Source organism: Colletes latitarsis, chromosome 10, assembly GCF_051014445.1.
Source record: "Colletes latitarsis isolate SP2378_abdomen chromosome 10, iyColLati1, whole genome shotgun sequence".
NCBI classification, from domain to species: domain Eukaryota; kingdom Metazoa; phylum Arthropoda; class Insecta; order Hymenoptera; family Colletidae; genus Colletes; species Colletes latitarsis.
Genome location: NC_135143.1, coordinates 31,439,729 through 31,463,905, shown reverse-complemented (window position 1 = coordinate 31,463,905; position 24,177 = coordinate 31,439,729). Strand labels below are relative to the sequence as shown.

The 24,177-nt window shown below is 37.1% G+C and overlaps 1 protein-coding gene across 4 annotated transcripts; it reads left to right on the top strand.

Annotated features, from left to right (window-relative positions):
- The first annotated feature begins 320 nt into the window (after nucleotides 1-320).
- Nucleotides 321-24,122, top strand: Drpr (multiple EGF like domains draper). 4 transcript variants are annotated; one of them, XM_076774642.1, is made up of 18 exons: nucleotides 321-477; nucleotides 15,778-16,036; nucleotides 16,614-16,740; nucleotides 16,822-16,990; nucleotides 17,180-17,426; nucleotides 17,686-17,806; nucleotides 17,898-18,035; nucleotides 18,119-18,298; nucleotides 18,405-18,732; nucleotides 19,212-19,319; nucleotides 19,617-19,781; nucleotides 20,184-20,390; nucleotides 20,968-21,123; nucleotides 21,185-21,361; nucleotides 21,577-21,687; nucleotides 21,761-21,970; nucleotides 22,050-22,232; nucleotides 22,328-24,122. In XM_076774642.1, exons 2-18 carry the CDS (start codon nucleotides 15,945-15,947, stop codon nucleotides 22,612-22,614), a joined length of 3,006 nt encoding a protein of 1,001 aa, XP_076630757.1. In that variant the 5' UTR covers nucleotides 321-477; nucleotides 15,778-15,944; the 3' UTR covers nucleotides 22,615-24,122. The 4 variants fall into 4 exon arrangements, with proteins under 4 accessions (XP_076630757.1, XP_076630759.1, XP_076630761.1 ...); XM_076774644.1 differs by lacking the exon at nucleotides 19,212-19,319; XM_076774646.1 differs by lacking the exons at nucleotides 19,212-19,319; nucleotides 19,617-19,781; nucleotides 20,184-20,390 and having other exon boundaries at nucleotides 18,405-18,612.
- Nucleotides 24,123-24,177: the final 55 nt, after the last annotated feature.

The following is a 24,177-nucleotide window of genomic DNA, read 5'->3' as shown; positions in this document are numbered from 1 at the left end:
TTACTGTAGAACGTGTAAAATATGTTAGAATTCATGAATTAAAATACGCAACAAAGTAATTGATATTTTTACATGCACGAGGGAATTACTTTTTATAACTAACGCTAAATAAAATTCTACGCGATTAGCGAATTAATTGATAATATACTTTATTTTAGTTATGTTTTATTATTCAGAATCAATTTTGCTGGAAGATACATGGAACTTCTGGAACGACTGCTTTACCGATTGGTGTGCGTCGTATCGTGGATGCTTAGTAGGGGGCGTCGTGTACTAGTAAACAGAGCACAGGTATACGAACCTGGTTCGGTGGACGCACGGAATTCCAGAACTCATCAGTCGAATAGTAGAGAGTGTCGCGTGAGTTTGGTTTCAAACTCTTTGTACCAATTACTGTTTTCTTTTTCTTGTTTTCTATTTATTTTACGTGTTCGTGCTCGTGCACTGTTGGATTACCGCACGGAAAACTGTTACAAAGTGAGTATTAGTAAAGAATTTGATTTATTCCCGTGATTTAACTTTCATTCGTGTAGGATGCTGTGCCCTGTTATGATCCGTTATCGCATTGTCTCAAAGAGATATTCTTCAACGTTGAACGTTAATCAGTTATTTACACGACATAGTTACTAATCTCGTTAAATCGTAACGCGCGATAATGTTAATCGGAATATCACGTAGGCCATTAACAGTCCAAACGTTTAATAATTAAGAATTTATAACAACTACGTTAACTGTATTGCTCAGGGTGAAGTCAGATATTACTTTAACGTTACACGGGAACCGTATTTTGATTTTCTTTTCGTATATTCTGAAATGCAGCCAAGCTTCTCTGCTCACCTACATACCAATGAGGTTATTGCTTTATTTAGTATCAAAAATCGTGTACGTTGGAGACATCAGGTTACCCGACGGATTTTGATACCTGCTCGCTTGAGTAAACTTGGAATAATCGATCAACAGGTTTTCTTTGCGATCCTTTCCCCTGGCTATTCCTACGTTCTACAAACAGGTTGTACAGACCTGAAACGGTGTTTCTTGAAAATTAGACCTAATGGAACGAATTTAAATCCTAAAAACTATCCGAGTACAGATTTGGTGTTATGGTTATCGAAGAAAGCTCAGTGTACATTTCTTTTTATAATAGACTTATAATTTCGTTTCATGTCAAATGGCATATATGATATCACTATCGATTTTACTAGCGTTTTTATTGAATATTTTGCTCGTGCTTGAGATCGACCGAAGATCTAACGCGTTCTCGTTTTTTTGCTTAGAAATTATTCTGTTGCAACGTCATTCGATAAAGACATACACGTTTTCTGTAGAACACAATTCAATAAACTTGGACAACTCTCGTATACCAGAAATGGTCTGGTATATCGTCGTCATCGCGTAAATATCGGTGCGTTTATAAATTATTTTCTAACATACAATGATGAACTTTTACGTTATGCGTACATTTGATATCTTTTGTTTTTGGCATCTTGCACCAACGAACACGCGTTTCATGTTGGATCATCTTCAAATTTGAAAGTCCACCATTGAAAGTTGTAATACTATCGACTGATTCAAGTTTATTTATTTTGATGTTGGACGTTAGACACTGTGACGAGTAGTGGGGGCTCGAGATTGTTCTGAATCTTATTGCGTGTTGCAATACAAATTCGAAGCGATATTAGTTAACGAATGTTTAACATCTTAAGTACATATGCACTGACGTACTTTTATTGCTTTTGTTCGTGTAATTTTATTGCCACAAATGATGTATGTAACGTTGCATCTTGCCATCTGCAGATTTGGGTCATGCATACGAATGAATCGTTGCGATGATTGAAATTGGTGATTCTTTAATTCGTTCGATAATCTAGGTACATGTTTACTTACAATATATAGATTTTCAAAATCTATATGGTATCTAAAGAACAACGGGGGTAGAATCTATGTATATGAGAGCTGATGCGAGAACATTAATTTAAGCCAATATAATTCTTATCAAATATTTATCTATCAAACTTTTAGGCTGTTCGTAGCAGATATTCGAAGTGGAAGTTCAGTTAGTATCAAAGATTTTGTTCCTGACAAGTAGCGTTAGTTACCGATGACAGGAAACGTGTCTGTGAAAAGGGACATTTCGCCCGTATGGCATGGCTGGTCGAGGGGATCGTTTGATGAACGCAGCTACCGCATTGGTGGTTACTTTTCACGTTTACAAGACCGGTCGTAGTAACGCGAGCATGTTGCTCTCACATGTATATACACGGTGTTCCAGAATTAGGAGCATTGTGACGTAATACGAGCCCATAAACCGACTAGCAGTTATTCGTGTTTAGGAATGTTAGAAATTGGTTTATGAAATAGAATACTCAGATTTAGCTTTTTAATATACGTTACACTTCATTTTACTACACGTTGGAAGAGACACCCTTTCAGTATGACTCTTACAAGAGAACTGAACTGCAATCGAACAGAAAAACTAAGAGCTAACGAACTGTGGCGTTGGAGACTACTATCTCCCTTGTATTTATGCGTGGTCCTATCGCATTAGAGGCCAAAATAAGACGAAAATCGAGAATATCAATTTGTTGATGGAGGCTTCGTTAAAAAGTTATTAACAATTAAATTCAAAAATTTCAAATCGTTCTGGAAAAATTATTTTCGCCTTCAGGGGTCAATTACAATCATTTTTGGTTATTAAACATACCTTCGAAATCCTACCCACTTTCGAGAAAAAAATTCGAGTAAGTGCTGAAAGTTTTGGGTGAAAAAAAAGACTTTCGAATCGTCTTGGAAAAATTATTTTTAGTTGCAGGGGTCATTTGCAAGCATTTTTGGTCAACAGACATACCCCCGAAATCCTACTCAGTTTCGAGAAAAAAATTCCTTACCGAAAATATAATTTCTGGCCAGAAATGTCTGCCCGAATTTTCATGCGAATCTTTAAAACGTCATAACTTCTGAACGGATTGGACGATTTTAATGTTTAAAAAAGCAAACTACGCGTATTTTGATGGAAAATATGTACAAATTGCAAAAATATTCGAAAAGTTGGTCCTTGATCCCGCAATATGAGAAAAACACCACAAAAATGGTCCAATTTTCAAACAGCCATAACTCCTACAATTGTGAATATATTTCAATGAAACTTTTTTCTGAAGTAGAGCTCATGGGTACCTACAAAAAAGTATTAGACAACTTTTCTGTAGGGTGTCAAGCAAAATTACTAAAAATGAAAAAGGAATTTTGAAGAAAAATCGACAGGGGATAGATGCCTAAATTTTTTGACGAAAAAAAAATTTTTAATTCTGAAAAAATTATTTTCGGTTGCGGGGGTCAATTATAATCATTTTTGGTGAATAGACATACCCCCGAAATCCTACTCAGTTTCGAGAAAAAAATTCAGTACTGGCGGAACTTTAAACGTTAATAACTTTTTAACGAAGCCTCAATCAACAAATTGGTGTTCTTGATTTTCGTCTTATTTTGGCCTCTAGAATCCCCTATTAAAATTTTTCCCAGGGGTGGTCGAACACCCTGTATAAACAGGAAACCGAAGATACGAGGTGGTATAAGCAGCAAGATATAGCATCTCTTTCCATCAGAATAGGAGACCAGTATATACCGATTAATATTTGTACTTGGTTTTTAGTAAGAAAATCTAACAAGGAATGAGAATTTTCTAGGGTTTGGAACATGTATGATTCTTAATAGGTTGTATTTAAAGCTTTGATAAGTAAATGAAAAATTATAACACAACGTATAGCAGTTTATTAAGGATAAGTTTAAAAAAAATAAAACAAAGGATTGTAAATGTTTCGTAAATAATATCGCGAGACGAGAAGCGTCCCGTGAGTTTGCGTAGTTACGTAGCGAATGAGTGACATTTTGCACGTTCTGTCGACCAATTACAATCGACCTTAGGAACCAATCACGCGGCGGTTCACTTCAGCCAGAATAAACGAAATCGACGCGTCGTTCGCCGTTCGAAATGTAAACGCGATATTAAGCGTAATTAGATGAAACGACGAGTGGTGACTGGATTTTCCGAGAATGACAACGCGACATTCATGAACGGAACAACGTTGGGAAGGCAAGGTTATTCCTAAACGAGCTTTTTATTGGAATTCGTGCAAATGCCAGACAGGCCTAGCAACGCACGAAACTCGTGTCATCGAGTTTCGAGCGTGTAATTCGATCCCGTCTGCGCGCGTTTTATCACAGCAACGATCGCCCAGGAATTTCGAGAAATCGATTATCGCGTTCTGGAGAACGCAATAGAACGCGCGAAGCGACACTCGAGCTCCTTGAGAACGAGAGTAGTGCAAACAAAAAAAGAGATTGGCGTAGTTCGGCTCGCAAGGTAAACGCACTGTGTTGGAAATATTTAAAGCGGTGGCCATTATCGTTTTCATCGATAAAAAGGATGACTGTCGAAGAAAAGGGTAACGCCCGAGGACACGAGCTTGATGGAATACCAAAGTGGTCGTGTACAGTCGGATTCGTTTCGCGACTGTTCTTTGTTTGCTTTCGTGAGCTAGCTGGTAATCTCTCGTACTGCATATTCACGAAATGCATAAATGTCTGACGAGTTGTATCTCGACCCAAAGTTCGGTACGTCTAATCTGAAATATTTTGAAACTCGAAACGTGCGTTTATCTTTATTTAGCGTTCGGATAAAGCACGAAGTACTTTTACTTTTCCGTCGAACGAATCGGTGGATTGTTTTTCGCGGGAATATTGCTAGGGTTACGTGGCAGATAATTATGGAATGCACGTGCATCGATTACAGTGTCTAATTACTGTATTGTATTCGTCAATTAGGTGTACTATTCCGTGTGAGAGCCTGGGATAGAGAGTCTTGGATGGAATTTAGATTTAGCGATTAGAATGTTTAAAAATGTTGCTTCGCTGTTGGTTAGAATGTGGTAAAACAGAAGGTAATGATTAAATATCATTGCTATCGTGAAAACAGAATTTATGGACGAAAAGGAGGATTTCCTTGACAGTATTTTACTTTAAATTGTATAGCAATAATTTGCTACGATCCAGTTCGTTTGACATATTAGTTATCGGTGCACAACTTTGGTAGTACGTATTCGAGAACTGAAAATAATACCCACTGTACACCGATTTGTGTCACCTACTTTTTACTTTGCTAATCAACTGACACTGCGAAACACATGAATGAACTTTATGTGAAGCAAGTAATCTGGGTCACTGCTGTGGACATACAGTGTTCTATATACGTGACATAATTCTAGCGAAAAAATTGAGCCTTTCATGCTCTTGGAGTAAAATACTCTCCTTTATCTTTTGCGTCTCGATTTCGCGTCAATAGCGATAGTAATAGTGATCTACTAGCAATGTTTATTATTAGAAATTGGTTTATTAAATAAAATACTCAGATTTAGCTTTTCAATATTCGTTACACTTTATTTTACTACACGTTGGAAGAGACACCCTTTCAGTATGACTTTTACAAGAGAATTGAACTGCAATCGAACAGAAAAACTGAGAGCTAACGAACTGTGGCGTTGGAGACTATCTTTGTATAAATAGGAAACATACAGCATCTCTTTCTATCGGAATAGAAGATCAGTATGGGTGTTCGGCCACCCCTGGGAAAAATTTTAATGGGGGATTCTAGAGGCCAAAATAAGACGAAAATCAAGAATACCAATTTCTTGATGGAGGCTTCGTTAAAAAGTTATTAACAATTAAATTCAAAAATTTCTAATCGTTCTGGAAAAATTATTTTCGGTTGCGGGGGTCAATTACAATAATTTTTGGTGAATAGACATAGCCCTGAAATCCTGCGCATTTTCGAGAAAAAAATTCAGGACCAATGATCTCGAACGGCCAAAACATTTGGCTCGTACTTTGGTTGTCAGGAACATGTTACGAGATCAGGTAAAATCTCAGTTTTACGAGGGGTGGTAATCATCTAATTTTCGAGAATGTGCACGCGAGTCGCGCTGAGAATGGATCGATGCTGAACTGCGGCAAGTTTTGGCTGCAGTCGATGCGTTCCAAAACATGCTCGCTCTGTGGTGAAGCATTTTTGTGGTCGGGCAGCTAGGGAATTTTTCGTTGCAATACTCGAGACATTATCCAACAGGTGTTACGAACATCTGAAACACAGGTTAAGAAAGCGATTACCGATGCATCGTAACGTTCTTCTTTCGCGTACTGTTTATTTTCATAAGCTTGTAGATAACGTATCGTTCCCATGATTGATATTACGTGCGCGTCATTAAGACACTGTGAAAACCTGTTTATTGTGGTGGTTACAAGCTACGAGCTGCGTAGCCAGAATGTTGTGCGACGAAACTTTTATAAAGCATTTCCTGTCCTCTAACGAGTACGGTCCAGAGTAGTCGACTTCCCCTTTTAGCTATCGCTATCGGTGCATCTGTTACTCTGTTATCTACGATTTTCCTTTTATCTCCAAACGTAGGAGGGAAATTATTATAATCGAGACAAATTTCAAGAAACAAACAAATAAAAGTTTAAAACAACAAATTGAAATATAAGTTTCCGCGAATGTTTCCGAGCATGCGCTTGAACGAATAAACGATTAACAGATTAATAAATAAATCGGAAGGAAATTTAATAATTGTCCCAAGAAGGCTCGAAATTATGCTTTTACACGTTTCGTAGCAGCCTTCTCGTCGAGCAAGCCTTTTGTATCCGCCCCCTGTCTTCCAGTCCATATTATTTATCGCGAGTTTAGAAATTTTTCGATGATATAAGCGCGACGGGGCGCAGTCACGCCGTGTCATTTGTGCGGGGCACACGTAAATCGTTGGCCGTTTGTCCAATGAAACAAAAATTATACCGTATAAGCGCACAGGGGGGAAAATGATATAGCTGGTCGAGTTTTGCGTCAGTGGAAGCTTTCACTTCTGCCCTCGCGTTTCGATTATATAAGAAAAATCGTGCTGCCAGACCGTGTGATTATTCGGTGAATAAGTTCGACTTCCCCTTGTAACGGACGCGGGCTCGCGGAGTGAATTCGACCCGTCGCGATACGAACGCGATGGAAGGATTGCACGTAAGACGAGTCGCGTTAATATCAGTTTCAATACACGACGGATTTCTTGATAGGCTGGGCACGGATATGAAATACGGGCAGATGTCTCAACGATCGTTTGCTGTTGATTATACGATAGGGATTCGGTTACCTATTGTATTGCGAAATACATATCGCTCACGGTGCATAGATTTCACAATACAGTAGAGTTCCGATTATCCGGAATATTTGCATATATACCCCGGTTATTATTCGATAAATGTTACGGATTATATTTCACACAACCGAAGGCAGATACTAAACAATGGACGAATGAAGCGTACGAATTTTATATATTTCATTTTTTATTAATAAATTGTGTTACTACATTACCCATGGTTATGTTTATTAAAAATGAAACACGAATTTTTAAGAAAAATCGACAGGAGATAGCTGCAGAAATTGAAAAATATCAAATCGTTCTGGAAAAATTATTTTCGGTTGCAGGAGTCAATTACAATCATTTTTGGCCATTACACATACCCCCGAAATCCTACGCACATTCGAGAAAAAAATTCGAGTAGGAGAAATTTTTCGACAAAATTGAAAAATTTCAAATCGTTCTGAAAAAATTATTTTCGGTTGCAGGAGTCAATTACAATCATTTTTGGCCATTACACATACCCCCGAAATTCTACGCACATTCGAGAAAAAAATTCGAGTAGGAGAAATTTTTCGACAAAATTGAAAAATTTCAAATCGTTCTGGAAAAATTATTTTCGGTTGCAGGAGTCAATTACAATCATTTTTGGCCATTACACATACCCCCGAAATCCTACACACATTCGAGAAAAAAATTCGAGTAGGAGAAATTTTTCGACAAAATCGAAAAATTTCAAATCGTTCTGGAAAAATTATTTTCGGGTCGGGGGGTCGATTACAATCATTTTTGGTGAATAGACATAGCCTCAAAACCCTTCGCATTTTCGAGAAAAAAATTCTTTATTGAAAATGTAATATGAAAAACGTTTGAAACATGCTGAAAAAGATTTGACCACACATCCTTAATATCACATTGCGAAAATGACTTCTTGATAGTATACTGTTACGCTTGTTTATGACGAGATATAATTTGTCACCGATTCCTTGTATGTGATATTGCTAGAACATCTCTTTACTCGATGTTCTGACGAAATGATAATTACTGACAAATGTTTTTTAATGCTCTGTTTTGGATTTTTTAATATCGATTATGAAAATAAAAATAGTTTCGTACAATCACTCGTTTGGAAAAACAGAATGTCATTTTGTAAATAATAAGTGAAATTAAAATATTTAATTTAATTTTGTTTACTTTTTAAGACGAATTCGTTAATTATTGATTTCATTCGTAGATAATGGTACTTGCTTTACACAGGATGAACTCTGAAAGATATTTCGCCCACAACGATTTCCTCGTTCCGTGAAATCGTATGCGTTTCCTTTGTTACGATACCAGTGCAAGTTTCTCGCGGTTTCATCTTTTGTTCGGCTCAAAGTTCGTCAGCAACAGTGACACTTGAACGTCACACATCGCTTGGAGACACGATGATAATTTGAACATAAGCATTTTATCGTGAAACCCGTGTAGCATCCTGTGACTCACGCGTACGAACGCACGTTAATGTACTTGGACGGGGTTCCTGAAACTACTTTTCTCTCTCCCCCACCGTAAGCGTATTAAATCCCTTTTAGGTCGAAGTCGAAGGGTCGAACCCCTTTTTTCGTGCTTTTGGTCGCAGGTCTGCACGTGCAAGTTCTATTTCGCAAACGCGGGTTCTGGTGTTCCTTTTCGCGCCATAACAGGATTATTTGCGTTCACGCGTTTCTTTGTTCCAACATAGGGCCACGAAATCGAATTATTTTTCACCGTTAGCTGCATACGTGTCACTTAGGGTTGGCTGGGACTTCCCGTTGGATTATTTATTTGTCGAATATCCAATCGCGTCGTCGACAATTCAAATAACATTCGAATACTATTGGAATATTACTCGAATATTCGGTGGCTCGACTAGTATTTTAAAATACGTTTTACATATAATAAGGAAACGGACTTTCAGAGGATAAAATGTATATAATACATATCTCGATGTGACTCGTCCAGATGTCAGGTCGAGGCTCGACTATCTCGTGTCCCGTCCTTCGAAGAAAGGGACGAGAGTCTCCCACTTTCGGCATTTTCTCGAAGATTCGAGAACACGCACGGTGTTGGGTCATTGTAAAGTCGACAGTATAAACAAACCGTGAACCGTCGCGTTAGGTTACCGAATGTCCCGATATTAAGAGTATTCGCTTACAGACTATAACTGGAAATCGGTGAATCGTGCATGGACTTGCTGGAACGAAATATAAAAAGTATTTCGAACCGCAAGTGGTTAATTGCCGAATAGAATGCAACCGTCGCCTGGTGACCAACTTACCGTTAATCGCGAAGTCTCTCTCCATTCACCGGCGGGTTATACAATCTTTACTCTATTCCCACATACGTGCGACGTATAACGGACTCGCGTCTGGCTGTCTGCTGCTTCTTTTGCGGGTCTTCGGTAAAAGTTTCACGGAACGAGTGACGTTAATGGTATACATATAAGCCAGTGGAGAATATCGGTTAAGGATACGCAATATGGTATTATTAGCAGAATAGGGTGCTCGCTGTGATCCATATTTCCTAAACTTCACACATGCAACTTTTGCTTACAAGGAAAATGAACGATTGAAAGTTGTACATTCGTCCATTACAATTTTCACTTTTCAATCATAATTTATAATCAGACCAACATCGTTCGTTTCAGTGATTATTTTCGTAAACTACAGAAATAATAAATTATTCTTTTTACAGTTCAATAATAATTTAAATAAAAATTCATTTAAACGGTGCCCAATTCTGGCGATTACGATAAAGTTAAGTCGTCCATAGAAACTAGAGGATGGATAAGTACAAAAGCGTTTCATTAAGTCATCTTTGTCTGGCCTTGCTTCGTACTGATGAATTAATTGGTTACGCAAATAGACGACTCACCGTTAACGGCACGTATTTCTAGCGAAATTGCATTATTGTGCTTGGAACCGAAGTGCAAAATTATAAATGGATACTTGGAATTTTGAGAATACACAGAATGATTGGTCGTTTAAGGATATTAACGCGTATCTTACTGGTCGTGATCCAATGAAGTCATACATTCTCCCGTAATGATAAATGTTATTTTGTACTTTGTACCTTTCTTTGTAAAATGTCGATTTGATAAAGACGGAATGAATTTAATTACATTCGAGAGAAATATTTAAATCTTACAGACTGTACGCAAATAAAATTTAGTTTGCAAGTTTCTTTTTTACATGTTTTTACGATCACTATACTTCTCTAAAATATGCATTCTATTTAAAAAGAATCATCAAATCGATATTGTATTATTCCCGTTGTTTGTCGATCCTTTTAAAATATACGTTTTATAGAAGGAAGCGTTAAAGAACAAAGAGATATTTTTAATCGGAGAAAAGATATACAAGGTATTCGGCCACCGCTGGGAAAAATTTTAATGGGAGATTCTAGAGGCCAAAATAAGACGAAAATCAAGAATACCAATTTGTTGATTGAGGCTTCGTTAGAAAGTTATTAACGTTTAAAGTTCCGCCCGTACTGAATTTTTTTCTCGAAAATGCGTAGGATTTCGGGGTATGTCTATTCACCAAAAATGATTGTAATTGACCCCCGCAACCGAAAATAATTTTTCCAGAACGATTTGAAATTTTTGAATTTAATTGTTAATAACTTTTTAACGAAGCCTCCATCAACAAATTGGTATTCCTGATTTTCGTCTTATTTTGGCCTCTAGAATCCCCCATTAAAATTTTTCCCATGGGTGGCTGAACACCCTGTATGTTAACTCAATTTGTAAAATGATTTCGTTTCTTTCTATCGTATACCGTTTGAATACGAATCTCGGTTTATCGTATGAGGCATAGCTGTACAAAAGTACACCGAATTCATTATTGTGCGAATGACACGAGATTGTGAAGTCGTTAAGCACGTGCGCAGAATAAGTTTCCAGCTACGACGCGCATACCTTTCTTCCTTATTCGTATTTAGCTACAAGGTGGTTTAAATATTTCCATGTACGTACGAGTTGTCTCAGTTTACATTCATTAATGTGCGTAGATTTAACGAGGTTTCGTGGTTCACCAAGAGCCTCTTTGTTAACTTTCACTTAAAAAAATTTGACACGTAACATTTTTCCAAATAGTTTAACCGAAACAGTTTCAACATCATACTTTACGATACTCGATTTTATTTTATTTATAATAAAATGATACATAACTAGTAAGATCAACGCGTGTGAAATATTAAATATTGGAATTTTTCTCGTCTCTGATTGTACACCCTTGATAAATGTCTGGGTACGTCACTGCATCTTGCAATGGAAAACTTTGGAATGTAAACTTTTACTCGACAACTCATCGCATTAGCGTGTATTGTGACATTCGTTGCATTCTTTTATCGAGACTGCTATCGAGGCTTGGTATCTACGCTTAAGTTGAACGAAGCTGTCAAGTTGCTAAAAATTCGAACGGCGAGCAGACTCGGTTTGTTGAACCGATAGTTTTGATGTTTGAAACATTCTATTGTTTCACTGTGTATTTCAAGTTTCAATGATCCGCTAACACGCTTAAGCAGGCCGTTCCAGTTTGCTTCATAAATAGATATACCGTATAGAACTCGTTGAATTGACTCTTCCGGTGGTGTGTATGATCCGTGGGCTCGTAACTGGTCGCCAAACCTTTGCTACGCGTGCGACAAGCGCACAAGGGCGTTCCATAAACGTGACGAGTATATCAGCATTGCAAGTGTCCCGCACAACATAACGTTTCTGTAATTGATTACTGAAAGTAACAGTTCGAAATAAGAATAGAGTTAGAGCGTTAAATGATTAAAATTAGAACAAACAAATTGTGAAACAATTGAATTGTAAATATAGAGTTACTTCGATATATTTCTATCTCTTTTTATTTATCATATTCTGAAGAAAGGCGACGAGTTGATGTTATGCTACGCTGATACATACCTCTACAGATTATTGAGATAATGCATATCTTTACAGATTATTGAGATAATACATATCTTTTTCAACACGGAGGGTGTGTGTTTTAGCGATATCGTTTCCGTTCAGTCGACAGGATGAAAGCAGTAATACGTGACCTTCTTTTTCCCTTTTAGGAGCCTGCATTTCTGATTCTTGGAATACGAACATAACACCGTTAGTTGTTCTACGCGTTAATTCGTGCGTGTGCTAACGTGCGTGTATCGTGACTCGTCTGGTTTGTACAGAATTCGCGCCATTATAAGGGTTCTGCCAACCTGTTCCGTATAAGGTAAACGTACCAATAATTGGCCAGCTCAGCGTTATAAGTTTTTAAACACGGTGTATTGTATTAACAAATACAAAGTACTTAAAAAATACGTTTTAAAGTCTTATACGTATATTTCCAATTGGTGCATATGATTGTTTGGAAATTTATGCGTTATGTATCATTATATATTCGGTTCTTAAGTTATTTAACAAACACAATGCTGCCTTGAATGCAACAGATAGAATAAAATACCATGTGTTGTTGCATTCAATAATTGCAGGTGGAAGGTTACAAAAAAGATTATGATGCAACGAGTAAGAATTGAAATTGGACTTAGGTATAAGAAAATCCGCGAAAATACACGTACAAATATTTAACCAGTAGCATGTTTAATTTAGATAATTTATAAAAGGCGAAAACAAATTTAGTTAATCGAACGAGCAAATAGTTCTTGAGAATTGTGCAAATACTTCCACTCATCGTATACATGCGTGTATACTGTTCGATAAAGAATGATAAGCTTTTTACAAAACTATTCATGACGTAAATTTAGCGGTATGTTATGAACATAAAAACATTGAAATCGCGAGTAGAATTTTTGATCATTTCTAAAATTGTGATTAACGTAGATTACTTTTTGGGCGAACCGTTCCAGACGAATCTACATATGTATGTGTATTTAGAGTGGAAAATCTATAATTAATATCAAATAATTCATTAACAAAGTGCATTTATTGCTGCGTATAAGCGTGCATGTTGGCAATTGGCTGACAGGAGTATCGTAGCTGAAGCACGTGGGTAGTTAGCGTCGACAACTGTTCCACCCACGCAGGATCGAAAGCTAAACTCACGAAAGGTCACGTAGGATCAGAGCCATTTTTTCGGGCGATTTAAGTCTGAAAAATAGCACCGGAAGATGGGAGCGAGCGTGGAGCGAATCTCAAGCACTACTCGACATTCTTTATCCGGAGACAAGTAGCCTTGAATGGATACGCGGAGACAACACTGTTCCTCGCAATTTATACTTTGTGCGTGGCGGCCAAACTATGCGTGGCTGTCAAGTAATTACAGAGGAATTAATATTTTACAGGCCGTGGTCAGTGTATTAAGCCAGTGTAAAAATTTGAAATATCATCTTACCGGAGGTCGGTTGGTAGATAGATGCTATCTATCCTGATTTATCCCTCGAACGTTGAGCTAGAATTACATAAATTTTTTTACTTAAGAGAGACAGGATAAAGTCGATTATACAGGGTATTCGACCACCCCTGGGAAAAATTTTAATGGGAGATTCTAGAGACAAAAATAAGACGAAAATCAAGAATATCAATTTCTTGACTGAGACCTCGTTAAAAAGATATTAACAATTAAATTAAAAAATTTCAAATCGTTCTGGAAAAATTATTTTCGGTTGCGACGGTCAATTACAATCATTTTTGGTGAATAGACATACCCCCGAAATCCTACTCACTTTCGAGAAAAAAATTCAGTACGGGTGAAACTTTAAACGTTAATAACTTTTTAACGAAGCTTCAATCAAGAAATTGGTATTGATTTTCGTCTTATTTTGGCCTCTAGAATCCCACCATTAAAATTTTTCCCAGAGGTGGTCGAACACCCTGTATATTTACATCAATATCGTCGAACATCAGTTTCGATGGTTAGGAACCCTACTTTGTCTTCGATTAGTATTGTTCAAAAGTGCTGGCTGAAACAGTATTCATTTACACGCCAGCTTTCCGTGTATATGCAAGCACAATAAAAACACATTACGACATTTAGAGAGGAAGAAAGCCGCGCAGACTCCATCTGTGTTTAATATTCATTTAGAGTTCACGATTGTCCGATTCCTGCAACTACTGCTGTTAAGAAACTCATTGTGATCGTAATTATGGTTGCACTTATTACGATATTACAATTGCTGTACTTGTTACGATACATTATTCATCGCGTTCCTTACGTACACTTAAATGTACATATTGTATATGTATAATCGGTAGCACCTATTATTATAAAACCTGAAAAATAATGGTTACATAACCTACAATATGTTAGCTGTTCAAGTAATAAAAGGTCTTCATAATTGTTTCTATCTTATATTTATACATAGATTATGCTATCTTTTTGTCGCAGAGTGTGCGATATTAATGCCCATGAAAGCGTGTAAATATTAATTTATCCAGCGGACTTCGTTAACTTAGCAAGATGACCTCTTGGGTCTTACAATTAGAAGATAAGCGGTATCTATTTACGCTTTTGTATGTCGATTACAAATCTGTCTCATCGTGTTGACCAACCGGCGCGCCCGTAAGTGCATCGATAAAGAAAATATCTCATCAGATTTGTTTTGCGAACTTTATATCGGGCTGACATTGCCACTTCCGGTCGCAAGAGTCACGCGATATTCGGTTTACGCAAATGCTCGCGCGTGATTCATAAGGTCTAGAGATACTTTATGGCAAAAACGTGACTCTGGGGATCGTGGTTTGTGATTCAGACATTTTGTTGACCGATCGTTCACGGCTTTTCTGCACTAATATATCTCAGACAGTTATTAATCGTCCACTGTAACGAGCGTTATCGAATTAACGCTCGTTTAATTCACTGACAGATTCGAGGTACTCACGATTAGCCGTACCACTGTCGGTAATTCAGATAATCTGAAATATTTTATGATTTGTAAACATTAATAACGACAGTTTGAGTAATTTCTGTTTAAGCAATTAACGAAGTTTATCTTAACAATTGCAACGAATTATTATGTAGACACGATGTTTCTAGAGACTGGGACAAATTGTATATTTTATTCGGTCGGAAATAGGAGAAAATGTTGGAGGAGATATTTGAACGGTTTAAAGCTTTCGACGACAGTGTTTCCAAAGTAGGGGGCATCTTATTTGTTAGATCTTTAATTGTAATTTTGTAATTAGACCGTTCGTGTTGTATAATATTCAGTCTTCCGGCATATTGACATGGGAGACGCGTTATTGTTCGAAGCGTTTGACGTTAAACTTTCTACTCGTCGAATTGAAGACGACAATCCGGAAGTTGTAATCAGCCTTCAGCGTATACAATTTTTTTCCGAGCTCCTCGTGATGTACGACGATTGGAACGCGTAATCCGACTATGTGCCACATAGATTACTTAGCAATGTTCGTTTCGAGCTGAATGAAAATTGTGTAACGACTTTTAAAACGTTACTCCATTCACAGATAGAAATCTTTGCTCGTTGTCGTGCATAAAAAAAAGAAAACATTGAAGGCGAATTATAAAAACGCATGTTATCGCTGTGTGTGACCCGTTGAATCATGTTATTTGCAACAAAAATAGTTCTGATAGGGCTCATGGAGAATAAAAATAACACGTGTTATTTGTTTTTTTTTCAGGTTCGGAGACATGCTGGTCATTCAGAACGTACGCAGTCCGTAAAGTCGAGATACACAAATATTCAATAGGATATCAGGAGTGTAAAGAAATGTTATTTAAATATATGTATATATGTGTATTTGTTGATTGTTGTTAGAGTGATAACTTATCACTGAGATAAGTCACGATGGCTTTATCGATTTGGTTAGTGGTGTCAATTGCCGTTCTGGGAACGGCTCGAGCGCTAGAAGGGCCGAATATATGCACCAGACAAGAAGCGTAAGTGAAACTGTAGAACAGTTTCTCACAAAACACTTTACTATAGTACTCGGTGATGCTTAACACTTGTTCATCGGACATTTTTGAGTCGCAGTTTTGGTTTTTACTAAGTAAATTTGTTATTGGGAAAAATTATTAAATTAATACAAAATTCATCAAAATTATAATATATTGAGATTCGTAAGGCTGTCGATACGTCCAGTAAATAGAGTTTTTCACGCCGAGTAAGAACCACTGTCGCGCGCACGCAGCTGTAAGCAAATTGCCGTTCTACAGGCGTAACTTTAAACGTTAATAACTTTTTAACGAAGCCTCGATTAACAAATCACTATTCTTGATTTTCGTTTCATTTTACCCTCCAGAATCTCCCATTAAATTGTTGCCCTATGGTTGCTGAACACCCTGTATTTATTGATGTTTCGAGCATACACGTTATTCTTTTCGCGTAAAAGCTAATAAAAATTGTACGAGCTACGGATCATCGAAGAAAGATTGGCGACTCGTTTAAATCTAAAATTACCGGACTATCCCTTTCTTAATGCTGTATCCTTCACTGGCCTCTAACGCGTGATTTTAGGTATACGATAACAGTGATGGTATCGGAGCAGAAACCTTACACGATACGGGAGAATACTTGGTGCTTCAGCTTTCCACCAAGATGCTCCAAGTACAAAGTCGTGTACAAGACGATATTCAAGACAGAGGTGAGCGGACTGAATAATCATTGTTGGATTCAAAGTAAAGATAAATTTTCGATCAATATTGTATCGACGTGTTTTGATCAGGAAATAAAGAAGGTCAGACCCGTGGAAGACTGTTGCTCAGGCTACACACAGACTACGTCCGGTGATCGCTGCATACCTATCTGTTCCAAGGACTGCGTTTATGGCACTTGCATGGCACCAGACTTCTGCAAGTGTGAGTCAGGGTATGGAGGCCCGTTATGCGATTTCAGTAAGCACGTTACTCCTTATCTATCTGTAGTATCGAAGTTAAAATAACTAGATAATCGATTGTTAAAAAAAATAAGACCTATACAGTAAAATAATTGAAATCGGTACGCTGGCTTTGGCTGGCTGTATAAATAATTCAAATGATCGGAGGAACTTTAATTAACGCTTGAAAATATTTGCTCTTCGACAGAGTGCCCATCTGGGAAATGGGGTAAATCTTGCGAAAGCGATTGCATGTGTCAGAATGGAGCTACCTGCGATCCGTTTGATGGGAAGTGTATGTGCACTAGAGGTTGGACTGGTCGCTATTGCAATGAAAAATGTTCTCCGGACCGATACGGACAGGACTGTGGCGAAGAATGTCGTTGTAGAAACGGTGGAAGTTGCCATCATATCTCTGGCGAGTGCCATTGCGCTCCTGGCTACACGGGACCTCTGTGAGCTCTTTATTCCATTGCAAATACGTGTGTTAATTACACTGGCCAACGAACAGTTACACAGATTTTTATGTTGCTATTGTTTCACCGCAGATTATCAAATACTAAAAATAAAAATAATCCTTTTCGTAGGCATTACAAAATGTCCAATTTTAGTTGGTGGTTATTGCTTGGATAAAGAATACATATTTGTCGTTGACCAGTGTTGTCGTAAGCGTAAAATTCAATCTTGAATTAATTCTAACAATTATTTCGATAGCTGTGACGATTTATGCCCGTCTGGAAAACACGGTGACGAATGCAAATCAGAGTGCAGATGTCAAAATGGTGGCTTTTGTAGTCCTACCACCGGTGAATGCTACTGTAACCCTGGATGGATTGTAAGCACTCGTTTAAAATTAAAGCGACGATATACAAAAGTCTTGTTGGATAGGTACTCGTACGATTCACACTTAATACTTGATAAAACAGGGTTCGGTCTGTGCGAATCGTTGTCCCGAGGGTTTCTGGGGCAAAAATTGCTCTCAAACCTGTGATTGCTACAACGAAGCTGGCTGTAATCACATCAAAGGGGAATGCGAATGCAAACCTGGTTACTATGGCGACAAGGTGAATTTCGTACAAACGTTTTAAATAGAATATAACGGTCTTCGATAACGTTTTATTACTAATTTTGATAATTTTGTTCGCAGTGCTTGTATATATGCCCCAAGGGAAAGTTCGGTTTGAACTGTACCGATAATTGTGCCTGCAAGAATGACGCAGTGTGTTCTCCAGTTAATGGTAGTTGTACGTGTAGTTCCGGTTGGATGGGTGAAAAGTGCAATAAACGTGTCTGCGAGGACAAATATTGGGGACCCGGTTGTTCGAAGGTAAATACGCGTGTGGTCTAAATATAATAAAAGTTTTATTTAGATTGAAATAGTACCATATGAAACGTAAGAGACGCCAATTTATTTTTTGTAAATTATTATTCAGGTTTGCGACTGCGACATCGACAATACAGAACTCTGTCATCCTTGGACTGGGAAGTGCATTTGTAAAACTGGCTGGGACGGTGACTCTTGTGTCAGGCCTTGTCCATTTTACACGTACGGCGAAGGCTGTCAGCATCGTTGTAACTGCAAGAACAACGCACAATGTTCGCCAGTAAATGGAACCTGTATCTGTGCGGCAGGATACAGAGGTGAGGATTGTAGCGAAATATGTCCTGTCAACACATACGGCGAGAACTGTGCACAGAAATGCGTCTGCAAGAACGGCGCCACTTGCTCGCCCGAGAATGGATGGTGCAACTGTACAGCAGGTAATCAATTATATTTTCACGCTACAAAGACAACGAAGAGTGAGAATTAGACGATTCGTAATTAAAGATAAAAGATGTAACTGTCAATGTGCTCCTGATAAGAGAAGTACCCTTGACCCAATAAGCATCTTGTGATCGTGTTATCTATATATTCCTTTAGTTGACGTTGATTTGCTTTCTCCGTTTGTTTCATCGAATGTCCATTAACATAGTTTATCATCGTGTAATCGTAAATTGCATTAGAAAGGAAAGACAATGGCTAATAGTAGTTTTCGGTAGCGTGTTAGATACAAATTTCAACAATTGCACATTGCTCCTAATTATAAATTATAATTGAAGAGATGCGATCAATTGTATATAACGTAAGGTAAGTAGCTATTACAGATCGTAGAACATTGATTAATATTCTTACGTTAAGATATCGGTATAGAAAATAAAGAAACTTTGTTTCTGCATGAATACTTATTACATTTTGTTAGGATGGGTTGGTGTTTCGTGTAATCGTCCCTGCGACGACAAATCATTCGGCAAGGACTGCGAGAACCATTGCGAATGCTTTAACAATGCCGCCTGTAATCCGCAAAATGGTAAGGTGGCTGGTTGCAACGATTTTTGTTATTAAACTCAATGTTTCGACCTCTAACTGAGAAGCATTGATTTTTGTTGATCCTTGATTGCGTTGATCGCCTTTGTCCGTTTTTTCCCCCTGAAATTGTTTTCCTATTTTAACTGCAAGCCTTATACTTTTTTTTTTATATTTGTATATTTTATTTTTTACATTTATTTAGTGCACGTTTTCAAGACTCACATTTGTCTATTCTATTCTCCTATTTCATCCTCGTTGCATCTGCACCCAAAACACTTTAGTTTTCTTAAACGCGCAGGCACATGCACGTGTGCAGCTGGTTTCACCGGCCAATTTTGCCAGGATCGTTGCAATAATGGAACTTTCGGACAAGGATGTACTCAGGTCTGCGATTGTCACGAGAAGAATAGTTTGGACTGCGATTCTGCCACCGGCCGTTGCATCTGTAAGCCAGAGTGGCGAGGTTTGTTTTTCTCTTTAATTCGTCGATCAATCGCCATACATGAAAGTTTCTCAACTTGTCCTCTCCTCGTTAACAATTTTAATTCTACTCGTTTCATTATTCGCATCTTTCGTATAATGTGTACAACAAGAACTTTTTGTCGCTGTGTTTTCCTGCCTTTTTTGTACCGTCTACTCAAACACGAGTAAAATTTATAATCGAACGTCCCACCTTGGCTACGCCCTTAGATGTATTTCAATTATAAAATTATCCAAGGGTACTATAGCGTACTATGCACATCGTTCGAAATTTCTAAAAGGAATATAACGAATGGCAAAGAATTAAAGCTATATAGACCGAATAGCGCAGTTCGATGGCGATTTGATCTTCGATAAAGTTTCTTAATTTATTAATACGAAACAGGGGTCCGCTGTGAGACAAAGTGTCCAGAAGGCCTTTATGGCGACGACTGCCATTCACAGTGCAATTGCATGAACAATAGTTCGTGCGATCCACAAACGGGCACATGTATTTGTGCTAGAGGCTGGGATGGAGTTGACTGTTCTCAACCTTGCAAAGAAGGCTGGTACGGTGTGCATTGTAAAGAAAGGTGTCCAGAGAAAATGCAGGGTAAGAATAACAGATAATTTTAGTCGAGCGTGAGGAAAATTGAGCTTCCACAGCTCTTTTAAAGGATAATAATTACAATACTATACATATAATACAGGAAACAGGAAACGTTTAACATACTAAACACGTTTGAGTCTTAATGTAGAGCATGAAGCTTATCTCGTACTTAAGATTGTGTTACACACTTTGCACTGTAGTTAGAACATTATTAATTGAAATGATTCATGGTGTTCACATATGCATGTTATACAGATAACTTGCACACATTTTTTAACGCCTTACGATAATAAATAATAAGTACAGCAAAACAATGCTTTTACCATGAATGTAATAGAAAGAATTGAGTCATGACTTTGTTATCCTGTGCTCTTACTATTACAAACATCAATGTGGATGGTAAGTCTTTTAATACTATTATAATACACTCGTTGTAACGATCGAAGCGTGACAGAGTATCATGGACAACGATTAAAGTAGTGAAAGTAAAAGTACATTTCTAACTAATTCATAGGTCTTCGAAAAAATGCAACGCTTCCCTAGGACTTGAAATTTGTACAATATACGCTTGATCTTTCAGGTAACATGACCTGCGATCATGTCACTGGTGAATACGTATGCCGGCCAGGATACTTGGGCTTAACTTGCGAACATCCTTGTCCACCTACTCGTTATGGACTGAATTGTGCCAATCATTGTCGGTGCAAGAATGGTGGAGAATGTCATCATGTGACAGGTATAGTTTCCATTTATGTCTTTATATTTTCTTTTTTTAATATACTATATTACTGTTTCAGGTGTATGCCAGTGTCGACCAGGTTGGCAAGGTAACCACTGTCAAACACCCTGTGCAGAAGGAATGTATGGCATAAATTGCACTCAACACTGTACATGCCAACATGGGGGTAAATGCAGGTCTAATGATGGTCATTGTCGTTGTGCACCCGGTTGGACCGGTACCAAATGTACAGACAGTAAGTGAAGAAAAATTATTTTATGAAATTATTAGAACAAAATTCTTTAAATGGACGAAAATTTAATAACGACGACCATGTACAGGAGTTCGTTCAAACGTTTTTTTTTTGTCGAAAGTTGAAAACAAATTATCAAATAATTTAAAAATTTTCTCCGTTTTTTTGCTTATTCTTTCATAAAGAATATATTAAATACTTGCTGTATTTGCGAATAGCCTGTCCAGAAGGATATTACGGGGATCACTGTATGGAACCTTGCGATTGCAAGAGTGACTTCTTTACCTGTCACGCTGCCGAGGGTTGCATTTGCAGGCAAGGATACGGAGGTACATTCACCACTCGAAATCGAACGATATTACCTCGCATTGAACACTTTGATATACAGTAAACATTATTTAGGTCCAAATTGCGACGAAGAATTATTTTCGCATAACATTCAACAAAAAGATGAAGGCGGATACGGTAGTATAGTTGCAGGATTTTTATTCGCTGCTGTCGTTGTCGTTGCTATGACTTTGGCAGGTTGGATATATCACCGTCGCAGAGTAGCAGATCTGAAAAATGAAATTGCACAAGTGCAGTATATCGCCGAACCTGCATCCCCACCGGGTATGTCATTTTTAAAGCGAATATTTTTATTACGTTTGGAGATTAGTCGTTGTAATCGTTAATTATATATTTAACACAGAACAAACGCAGTTCGACAATCCCGTGTATGCGTATCAGGGTTCTTCCAAGTTCGACGATGGAACCACTACTTTATTAAATAACCTCCAGTTTAGAAATAATCTTGGAACAAGTAAGAAAATAAATAATGAGAAGGCCAAACTTGGATTAAGCAATTGTATGGACGATGATGACGATTGTAAAGGTAATTATTAACGTAATCGCAAGGAATGTGACTATATTTATAATGTAATATCTCTTGAAAATGTAAAAGTACTTACGGCGATAAATCGATTTTAGGGTCGTATAGTCGATACGATCTCAAAAATAGAGACGCAGACATGGGGAACCCGAATCTTAACGTGTACCACAGTATTGACGAAATGGACGGGAAGAAGGTTGAACACGTTTACGATGAAATAAAGCAGAACAACGACGAATCAGAGTACGATCAGTTGGATAACCCAAGACCAGTCAGTAGTTATAATCAGTATAATCGAATGCCCAACGGTTTCTGTTCGAATTCTTTCGATAGTGCAGGACCCAGCAAGATAAAGGATAAGGATATAGAGCGTGGCGAAACTTAAAATTTTCTCGTCGCTTATGGCTGCAGGTTAAACAAAACAATAATTTTCCTTTTCAAATACGTGTGTTTTCAATGTGAGTTTAAAAAGCAGGATATTAAAAGCATAACGCTTCTGGTACTTAGCGTATCGATGCTTTACATTTCTCGTTTTAAAGATAGTTTTCATGTACCGTTAACCGTGAGCTCTGAAAAAATGTGTTGAAAATTGAAATATTTCCGTTTAGAAGAATAGAAATGTATTCCAGTTGCTCAGTATATTAAACATGTACATAGTTGGGCGAAACGACGCGAATGGTTAAATGGATATTTTATTTATAAAATCATATACTCATAGTAATCGTTCACTTTTAGCGTTTTTTCTCTGTTTGTTGTGTAAGGCGACATTCAGCGATGACGGATGCAATATTATTAAATTGTTAATATAAAGTAAGGTGGTGTAATCGGCCTTTTAACAACTTACTCGGAAGAGAATTGAATGTTTATTCGTTACCATGATTATTTATAGTTGAGAGCAAAAACTTAAGAGATTGTTAGGTACAATGATGTGATAGAATTGTGCAACAAAAGTTTGTGATGTTTATAGAAATGATACAAAAATTATTACTTGAAATGACAGGTTTTAAACTTTAGAGTAGTAATTTCCAAACTTTTTGAGAAAATATACTTTAACGGTTGTTAAACTTTGACGATTAATGTATTAATAGGAAGAAATATTTAATTAATTCACATCTTCCTATATTATAAATTTTGAAACGTTCCCCTTTGGGGTCGCGCTCTCCACTTCAGGAAACACTGTGTTACAGTGAAAATGTGATCGCAAATATTTGCATACGAGAATGCCTTACAAATTTGGAAGTGATACATACGACAAAATTCTATACATATAATCATTTCATAATCAGTAGGTGTAGCAATCGAGTTTCGAATACTCATTGATAAATTTACAACAGAGTCCTTTTATGCATCTCAACTAGTAAGTTTCTTAATACGTGTCTCTTGTAAGTAAATTGGTAAACGTACAAAATCGTCATGTAAGTCTGTTTAAGCTTAATAAGAGACCGATCTTACGATCTCATACGAGCATACGATTCGAACAATATCTTAACGTTAATGTTTCATATCTCTTTTCGCATTTTATTCGGTCTTAGAAATATTATTACGCAATATTTATTCGTATTCATCGCGTATAAAACAATAGAATTGTTATTATTTTCAGAACATTTTATTCCATGTATACGCAGTATATTTTTAAGAAAGTTAAAGAGTATATTTCTATAATTAAGATAATACCATATCAATATACATTAAAAAGTACGTGTTTCATTTGTGTACGTTTACACACGTAAAAGCAATCGATGGAAATCATTAGAGATATTTCTATAAATCATATTTATTCCTTTTTATATTAGACAATATTTGAAGCCTATTTTTTAATTTCTAAGAAATGTCTATTTTTACGATTTTATATATACTATTTTTATTTTTAGACAAATCCATAAAAAAAAAGAAGATTATTGTGATCGATATAAATATTTGTAAATACCGTTAAATTAAGATATATACA